Consider the following 10,511-nt stretch of genomic DNA (forward strand, 5'->3'; position numbering starts at 1 on the left):
TATTGGTGCAAAAATTATAAATCTTACTTACGGTCAGTATAAACTGTCATATGTCTACATTCTACAAGTACAATGATCAGATCTAACGTCAAAAGCAATATTTTTGTTGCGAATTTTTGTTCGTGTTCGTGAAGCTGTGGAGTTAATACGTTTAATTGAATGTGATTTGCCATATTTTTTGCCAGAATACTAATACAATAATATTGAAAATCAGGCATATTTTTTAAATTTATGACAACATATGAATTGTGTAAAGTGTGCCATGTAATGTGATAGTTGATCGCTGAAATATTCCTGTCTTATGTAGTAGTATCCGTTCTCGATCATGAAATCGAGTAAGCGAAGACTTCAAGCACTCACTGAAAGCTCTGATGGATTACCGAACTACCTTAAAATGGAAGATTCTGAAACATCAATTCCACCTGTCTTTAGATCTAGACTACACGATTTGTTTTCTCAAATAGAGAAAGAATTTGACCTTCTGTACACTGAAAACTTAAACCGTAAGTTAAAATTAAGACCGAATATATTATATTATTAGTCAACTTTCGTTAAGTAGTTAAAAAATTAAATCATATGTATTTTTAATTAATTATTTACGCATTTTTTACAGTGCAAGAGAAGATAGATATACTTAGTGAGAAATTAGAACGAGAAAGTTATGTTGGTGATAAGCAAAATATTGACTATATAGAGTTTGAAACATCAGGAAAAAACTCTAAAGTAAAATGTAAGTTTACATCGACATAGTAACACAATTTTGGTTTTAAGGTCATTAGTTAACATTCAATTGATTTACATAATATATTTTTCCTTAAACAGTGACCCAAAACAATTCACAAAAAGTAAAAGCCAGTCACAAATTGAAGGTTCAAACAAGCAAGATTGTATCTAGTTTTAAAGCTCCAACGTACAACTGTCAGCCTATCAGAGAATTTACTGGACACAAAGATGGTATCTGGGATGTGTCCACTGCTCGACCTGGACAGGCATTGATTGGCACTGCTTCAGCTGGTAGGTATTTTAAACTGTACATAGTGACTCTTGAAAAAAAAAAATTAAATTCTAGTCTTGTGTATAAGAGGGGAATTTAATGAGTATATCTTTATGAGACTGTCACAATTTTTTTTTTAATTATTTTTGATTCAAGGCTGACCAGTTCAAATCTTGACACTTAAAAAAAACATTATTAATCAAAACAAGGCCAAGCAAGGTATAACATATTCGAATACATTTTTATTAAAATGCGAATTAATATACAATAATTTTATTGGAACATTGACATATTTACCAATAAATATAGTTCTATTATTCAGTCATTTCACCTACAGTTAGATTCTGTTTGATTTGGATACAATACAAATTTTGCATAGTTTTTATGGAATGGTTTCACTTTTTGATTTTCATAATGATAATAGAGAGAGGAATTTTAAACTAATAAAATATCAGGTAGTAAGAGTGTCTGTCTATTTGAACTGGCTCCAAATATTCTTATATTAACAATGATGGGTATTTTATTTTAATAAATCTATACAATTTAATAGATACTATAAACTGTATTATTATAACTCCTTCTGTCATACTGAGATCAGCAAGTATCTGATATATTACCTAGTAATAAAATAAATCTGAACATATGAACTTATTCAAATACATTTGTTTTTTGTAGACCATACTGCCTGTGTTTGGAGTGTAGAATGGGCCAAGTGTTTGCTTCAGTACACTGGCCACTCTGGGTCAGTGAACTCTATCAGATTTCATCCAAACAGAGACATTGCTCTGACAAGCAGCGGTGACAACACAGCACATGTGTGGCAGGCAGCTGTTAATTGGGATCTACCGGTAATTAAAAAAAAAAAACATTTAAGAATTTCAACACTTATTGAAGAGGCCTAATTCCAATGTGTTGCTTCAAAGAGAATATACATGCTGTATAATTAATTAATTACTAATACATACATATTCATAGATTCTGCAGTATGTGTAACATCCTTCGCAAATGTGGTATTAAAAAATAAACATTTGTCATTAGGACAGAATCTTAATTAATGTAATGTAGATAATTGTTATCTCCATTAAATATATTTCAACCATTTGTCAACCTCTATTTTTTTTGCTTATGAGCTGTTAGTGAGGCTAACACTAAATCTCAATATAATTTGTGGATAAAAATCTGTATCTGTAGTCTACATCTTATCAGCGCATGCATCTTAACCGATGATTGGGGGTTCAAACCCAGGCAAGCACCGCTCATTCACATGCCTAATTTGTCTTTATAATTCATCTCGTCCTTAGCGGTGAAGGAAAACATTGTGAGGAAACCTGCAATGACAAATTTCATAGAAATTCTGCCACATGTGTATTCCACCAACCAGCATTGGAACAGCATGGTGGAATATGTTCCAAACCTTCTCCTCAAAAGGGAGAGGAGGCCTTTAGCCCAGCAGTGGGAATTTACAGGCTGCTGTTGATTGATTGATTGATTATTGTCGAATTTCAACCACTGGACAAGAACTAATCAAAACAATGGTTTAAAATGACTTGATGGTATAATATATGGTTTTCGTTTCAAGCGAGGCCAGTCATCTGAAGAGGAACTTGAAGGAGGCGGTGAAGAAAGCCTGGGTGAAGGTGATAGACCAGAAGTATTACGTACACCTCTTATTGAACTAACCGGTCATATGGGTGTTGTTGTTGCTGCTGATTGGCTGACTGGAGGCGATCACGTCATCACCGCTTCATGGGATAGGACCGCAAATTTGTATGATGTCGAAACAGGGGATTGTTTACAGATTTTGACAGGTAGAATATTTTTTTATATATATGGTGTATGTGGTATGTGTATAATGTCAAGTGTCTTGAAAAAGTTATAACATTGAAGAAATAGAAGTGCATATTATTAATCTATTTATAGTTAACATTTGAGATGAGCTGAGATGGCCCAGTGGTTAGAACGCGTGGTTAGAACCGATGATTGCGGGTTCAAACCCAGGCAAGCACCGCTATATATATGTGCTTAATTTGTGTTTATAATTCATCTCATACTCAGCGGTGAAGGAAAACATCGTGAGGAAACCTGCATGTGTCTAATTTCATCGATATTGTGCCACATGTGCATTCCACCAACCCGCATTGGAACAGCGTGGTCGAATATGTTCCAAACACTCTCCTTAATGGAAGAGGAGGCCTTATCCCAGCAGTGGGAAATTCTAAAAGGTATCTTAATAATAATATTCACAAATGTCTATGAACTTGATTCCCGCAGGTCATGATCACGAGTTGACGCATGCGTCTGCGCATCACAATTCAAGGTTGGTGGTGACAGCCTCAAGGGACACAACATTCCGTCTGTGGGACTTCCGTGAGCCGATACATTCAGTTTCCGTTTTCCAAGGACACACCGAGTAAGTATATATAATTTAATATCCTTTTATATAAAATGTTGGTGATGATTGATTACTTTTGTGAATCCCATCTAATATTATAAATGCAAATGTGTGTTTTTACCTTTCCTGCGTTAACTATTAAAATGATTATTATAATTTGGCGAATACGTTGTCCGGACAACAGGTATAGAAAAGTGGATAGTGTATGCCTGTCAGGCCGCAGTTTCTTAATAAAATAAAGTATCCTCTAATTAATCATAACAATCTAACCATCTTTATAAGTAAAGAATCGTTTTATCTCTTGTATTCTATATATTTTATTGTAGTTTTTAAAAACTTGCAACAATAATATGTATTCTTTCGGCATGTTTCTTGCCATCTCTGTTGCACTTTCAGATATGAAGTAGTTTAAAATTTGATACTTATTCAAAAGATTTATATTTACTCGACCTCCGTGGTCGAGTAGTGTATACGACGGTATTCAGGGGTACGCTACTCTGAGATTCGATTCCCGGCCGAGTTGATGTAGAAAATTAGTTTTTTTCAGAGTAATGTATGGTATGTTGTATAACTTGTAGATTTTCTACTGCTAGGCTAATATTTACTTCATTTTATCCTCAAAAAGGAAATAAATTTTCCGCCCGCTCCAATGCGGGTTCCCGATAGCTATTTGTCTTTATTTCATCCCACACATACAGATACAATAACCAATGGGAAATAAATTAATGGTAATTATAAATTAAGTCACTTTAGCAACTTTTTTGTCCCATGAGTCACAAATATTGACAGGGAAATTGGCATAAGTAATTTTGATTTTGTCTAAATTAAATATTTTTGCTGACCATACTTACACAAACCTCTTTCCTATGCCATAGTACAGATGTGTTGTAAATTTTGTCTGATTGAATAATTTAACAAATTCCAGGAGTGTTACCTCAGCAGTATTTACGCGCGAAGATAAAGTTGTGTCCGGATCTGATGATCGCTCTGTCAAGGTACATACACACTTTGATAATAAACCTGGTATTTTTTGTCTGAGTTTTAAATTGCTCTGTCAAGGTACATACACACACTTTGGTATTTTTTATTAGAGTTTTAAATTTATTTATTTACCGATATAGTACTGAATAATATATTCGCTTGTCTCTAAAAAATCTTTTAATAATAATAACGTCTGCCGAGTAGTAATTAGTAAGACATATTCATTATATGAACTGTGTATGTGAATCTGTACGAATAGAGTACAAGCATGTGTGACTTGGAATTTTACTTTTTCAAATTGTAAATTCTGGGAAGTAAGTTACAATGTAACTTTATATCATGGACATTTATGAAATGACTCGCTAGAATATGAATCAGAGTGCGGCAGTCAGACATACGAAGCTCCAAGTCAGCTCGGCAACATTACAAATCAACCGTTAAAATTGATTTTTTCGAAATCCGGGGGATGGTCATTCTTGGGTGACCCAAATTGGTTTTTTGGTCAAACTACAAACAAACATTTTCTCACTACAATCAACTACATACCAAACACTTCAATAATGCATTAACAAAAATTTGATTTTCTAAAGTTGGGTGCCAGGTTCACATAGGTGATTAAAGTAAGTAAGTAACAGCCCGTAAATTTCCCACTGCTGAGAAAGGCCTCCTCTTCCGTTAAGGAGAGGGTTTGGAACATATTCCACCACGCTGTTCCAATGCGGGTTGGTGGAATGCACATGTGGCAGAATTTCTATGAAATTTGTCACATGCAGGTTTCCTCACGATGTTTTCCTTCACCGCCGAGCACGAGATGAATTATAAACACAAATTAAGCACATATATATAGCGGTGCTTGCCTGGATTTGAACTCACGATCATCGGTTAAGATGCACGCGTTCTAACCACTGGGCCATCTCAGCTCTACTGGGCCATCTCAGCTCTTAGGTGATTGGCCGGGCTTATGATGATGTCACTTTCTTGTAAACTTGTCAACCCATGTGTCTCGTCAGGTGTGGGACGTGCGCAACATGCGCTCGGCGCTGGCGACGATCCGCTCGGACTCGTCCGTGAACCGCGTGTGCGTGAGCGGCGCCGGCCTCATCGCGATCCCGCACGACAACCGCCAGGTGCGACTGTTTGATCTGCAGGGACAGCGCCTGGCGCGCCTGCCGCGCTCCAGCCGACAGGTGAGACCACTTGATCTCAGTGCTTATTTTTTTTATGGTATAGGTTGGCGGACGAGCTTATGGGCCACCTGATGGTAAGTTGTCACCACCGCCCATAGACAATGACGCTGTAAGAAATATTAACTATTCCTTACATCGTTAAGGTGCTACCAACCTTGGGAACTAAGATGTTATGTCCCTCGTGCCTGTAGTTACACTGGCACACTCACTCTTCAGACCGGAACACAACAATACTGAGTACTGTTATTTGGCGGTAGAATAACTGATGAGTGGGTGGTACCTACCCAGACGGGCTTGCACAAAGCCCTACCACCAAGTAATATATATTATTTGTATATATATAATATTATTATCAACTGTTCTACTTTGTATCAAATCAAATGGACGAACTATCCCGAACTGCACGCATTTGATTCTAGATTCGTCTTGTTGCAATCGATATAGTCCATAAATAATAATTATTTTACTTTGAAAGTACATAATCGTGTCATAACGAGAATGGTATAGTAGGACACAAATTAGATGTAGCATCGGAAAATGCAATGGAATGAAATTAAAACCGATCACTGCCGATTTACACAACCAATAGAAACAGCTCCCTGTCGCGCCACTCGACGCTATTCGTCGCTATAGATTCACACGTCAGAGAAAGCAAGTGCATGTAAATCGACGCGTCAAATGGACGAATATATTAGGTCATATGATATTACAAGTTATTGCGTTTGTGCAAAGATCATATTCGCATGAGAAATAAATAATGATAATTTGGGAGAGCGTACTCAATTCGGATGTGATCGGTTTAACGAATTTTGCCGATGCTACATCTAAGTTGTGTCGTACTATACATGATTAAATTTTGATTTGGAACTACAGTACTTCATACTTAATAAACTATCTGTAAAGTCTCTATATTGCAATTGCAACCTTTACAAAACAGTAACGAAAATCACAGTCATTATAATTATTTAAATATACATAATAAACTATTTGACTGGTTTTTAAAATCCATTTTATATTATTAAGTAGAGGTTAAGGAACCCAGTAAAAGTTGATTTTTTTATTTCTAGCTATTTGCCGAAAAATATCTAATTAAAAATTCCATATTTAAATAACGCGCGAAAACGATACTTGAACAATATGGCGCTGCAATGGGGTCGGTGACGTCACTTTGCTGTATTTTAATCTGTGGTACATATAGTAGAAAAGCAAGGTTTACAAGAAAGTGACTTCATCATAAGCCCGGCCAATCAGGAGCGTTTTTAATGCATTTTTATTTATTGATTTTTAAATAAATTTAGTATTATTTTCAAGTTTCGTTAGTAAATAACCATTTTTAAACTCATAATATACACTGATTACAATAATTCACAGTTTATTTTTCGCATTGTCAAATAGCCTATTAACAAATGTAAAATATACGGTCAGTGTAACATACTTGGTGGTAGGGCTTTGTTCAAGCCCGCCTAGGTAGGTACCACCCACTCATCAGTTATTCTACCACCAAATAACAGTACTCAGTATTGTTGTGTTCCGGTTTGAAGGGTGAGTGAGCCAGCGTAACTACAGGCACAAAAGTTATAACATCTTAGTTCCCAAGGTTGGTGGCACATTGACGATGTAAGGAATAGTTAATATTTCTTACAGCGCCATTGTCTGTGGGTGATGGTGACCACTTCAGGTGTCCCATATGCTCGTCCGCCAACTACCATAAAATAAAATAAATAAAAAATAAATTAAAAGTGTTTTCAATATTCAATTCATCTCCAGGGTCATCGCCGTATGGTAACATCCGTGGCCTGGGCGGAGGATATATCGTCGAACATCAACTTCTTCAGTTGCGGCTTCGACCGCCGTATCCTGGGATGGTCGATCCAGCCTTCCAAGGACAACTGAATCTCTACCTCATACATATTGGTATAATTATCTAATGCTGTTGAATATTCTAGATCTATTGAAGTTTTACTGTCAACTATAATATGTATTCGTTACTTTGTTAAATTGCATATTTAGATATGTTTTAATTTTAAAATTTGATTGTGAGAAATTTCCTTATTTCTAAAAGGATGATATAATTTTAAACATACTAAATAAATGCTTAAATTGCCTTTTAAGTAATGCGGATTATTAATTAATAATAATTCAGTTTAATATATGTTTGAAAATAAATCCTAACTAAACATCATTCGAATTATTAAGATAAAAAGCTTATATTATTTTTAAAAGTACTAAGCATGTCTCTAAATATTTTTCACTTCGGTCTGCATAATGACTATTTTTATTCAATATATAATTATCTTTTGGTATTTGTGCTTCGTGTATTAATTTGTTAAGTAATAAAAAATACTGTAAAGTTACATCATTTCTAACACATATCGAACATTATAAGCACTTGAAAAATGTTATTCCATAGTGAATTACTACAATTCATCATTATCAATAGTTGTGTGATAAAAAACTTGCATGAAAAAAGAGGTCTAGTATAAGCTATATAGCCTATTCCAATCAGCTAGAACAAAGATATATAAAAACTTACATTTTCATATTCCAAGTATTTTTAGTAGCTCATAATATTATACACTAACATTTTTGGTTAATATATCTTTATTTATAATACAACACTATTCGAAATAACTACTTATATCTTGTTTAACTTTACTTTTCTTATGCAAAATTCGCCTATATTAAATTTAAAAAAAAAAATTAAATCAATGATAGATTATCTATGATTTGGTCACTTTAACTCAAGTTCATAATTGTTTATTTTATTTTTCTAGTATTGGAATGGGCTTATAGGTACATTAATATAATTTTGCTTCACGATGTATCTGTTACAAATAAAAGAAATGTATTACTTTAATTATATGTATCAATAGTATATCATAAACATAGTTTAAGAAAGTAATCAGTGAGAGTAAACAATGTTATCGGTAATATGTGATAAAAATAATCCTTAAAAGTATGTCTTTATGAATAAGGTAATTAAAAATATGATTAACGAGAAATAATGATTGGAAAACAATGCTTATTTCTTTCGAATACTTTGTTTCGCACAAAATGTTATAAATTGTTATTTACAAAATTAGAATTATTAATGTTGGATTTTAGTAGTTTATTTATATGTAAGCTTTAATTCATTCGTTTATTGCAACACTGTTGTGGCCCTTTATTATTATTTTTTTAAAGGTACAATGATTCTCTAACAATGACCATTGCATACGTTTGCATGAATGTCTATAAAATTAAAAAAAAAAATTGCGTTTGCCTATTTTATTTTAAATTTATTTATATAATATTATAATAGTTTTAAATATAAATTAATTCTTAAGCAAAATCATATAAGTTCTTCAATGTTTCAATATTTTCCATTGTCACTAAAATAAATCCTAGTGATATAACTATTCTTAATTCCGTTCAGCATTTTAATGTGTTATATCTTTTTTTATTATTGTAATTAACATATTGTAGGAGTTTATTAAATACATATTTGTTTATGGCAACACCTCGAATAACGAAATTACGCTACAGGTAAAAAAAAATGTAGACAAAAAAATCAATATGTATATGACTCTAAATATTGCATTCTAGTATTATATTTAAATTATTATATTTTTAATCTTGTAAAGGTAAGTTAATTGGCTTGAGTTTTGTTACTCAATTCTTTTAATATTTCCCATGAGAAACTAAAGTCGAGATATGAATGTAATATGAACTAATTAAAACGAATACCATCGATTTGTATTAGGATTCTTTCAAATTGTTTTTGGTGTAGTTGTAAATATCATGATCAGTACTACATATCTTTAGATGTACCAGTGTTTAATATTTCTTTGATAAAGAAAGCAATCGCCCTAGTCAAGTTTGACAATGGAGGCTAACATGGTGTAAAGATAATAGAATGGAATGGTTTTATCAAATTTTTTAAATATTTTTAAAAGTTTAATACACTATTAATATATGTTTAATTAATTAAATGAGTTCTTTAACTGGTTGAGGTTTGTATTGATTTTTTTTTTGTAATTCTCATTCTGTAATATTAAATTTGAAAATCGAACTCATTTGAGAAATTTTAAACAGAGATATGTGACTTAGATTATAATAATTTTAACAAGATTACATGTATCAAGTTGCTGTATCATGTGAGTTGCCAAGAGTATCGCTTTGATCAGTATCATTATGTGACACTTAATAATAATATATTTATTTGCTTATTTTTACGTTACTATGAATTGGCAATTTTTTTGTATTGAAATTAAGTGTGAATGTTTCTTTTATCGACCAGCTAGCCCCCATTGATTCTTTACCAAAGATCAAACTCGGAATACGTCCTTAGTTTTATACTTCACAGTTATGTGTATCTTCTATTTATCTTGCAATTGTAGGGATTTTAGGTTGTGTATGTTACTCTATGTAGTGTTGGCTTTACTATTTCTATTTTATTTAGCTATTATGCAAAATGGTGTGAGGTTATAATGTTTTTAATCTAAGCTTTGTATGTACTTATTATTATTAAAACAAATTATATTCATCATTATAAATATTTGTAAACTAAAACTAATATTGTGTAAGGTTTGTTCATAGCATACAAGTAGTGACATAAACGGTAGAACAGGATGTGGTCAACGTAAATAAAACGCCCCATGTTATAAATATAGGTACCTAATCATAAAAATATCAGTTCTTCTTTAATAAATGATCTGAATATTTTTGTTATGCCAAGTACAGTAAGAAATATATAAATGAAAGATATAAAAGTTGTTTTATTTAAATCAAACATTTTATATTGGTTAATTTTAATTAATATTATAAATGCGAATATTATTTGTTTGTCGTCACAACATGAAGCTAGCAAACTCTTCTCAAAGGAACCGTGAACGAAAACCAAAAATATTTTGAAAAAAGAATCCTTTAAATTTCGTTAATTTCATTATTTTACCAAGGCTCAAGAAAGAAAGTAAAA

General features: G+C 32.6%; 1 protein-coding gene across 1 annotated transcript; it reads left to right on the top strand.

The window, feature by feature from the left end:
- The first annotated feature begins 49 nt into the window (after positions 1-49).
- LOC124538519 (WD repeat-containing protein 37) lies at positions 50-7,601 on the top strand. The gene is made up of 9 exons (XM_047115605.1): positions 50-503; positions 614-730; positions 823-1,014; positions 1,670-1,842; positions 2,574-2,802; positions 3,266-3,404; positions 4,312-4,381; positions 5,378-5,554; positions 7,322-7,601. Exons 1-9 carry the CDS (start codon positions 326-328, stop codon positions 7,445-7,447), a joined length of 1,401 nt encoding a protein of 466 aa, XP_046971561.1. The 5' UTR covers positions 50-325; the 3' UTR covers positions 7,448-7,601.
- The last annotated feature ends 2,910 nt before the right edge of the window (positions 7,602-10,511 follow it).

This window comes from Vanessa cardui, chromosome 20, assembly GCF_905220365.1.
Source record: "Vanessa cardui chromosome 20, ilVanCard2.1, whole genome shotgun sequence".
NCBI lineage: Eukaryota > Metazoa > Arthropoda > Insecta > Lepidoptera > Nymphalidae > Vanessa > Vanessa cardui.

Bases quoted from the DNA above. Each gene is read 5' to 3' on its own strand.
- LOC124538519 (XM_047115605.1), top strand. From the start codon at position 326: ATGAAATCGAGTAAGCGAAGACTTCAAGCACTCACTGAAAGCTCTGAT. The intron at 1,015-1,669 runs GTAGGTATTTTA...TGTTTTTTGTAG, and splicing joins GATTGGCACTGCTTCAGCTG to ACCATACTGCCTGTGTTTGG. The intron at 4,382-5,377 runs GTACATACACAC...GTGTCTCGTCAG, and splicing joins CTGATGATCGCTCTGTCAAG to GTGTGGGACGTGCGCAACAT.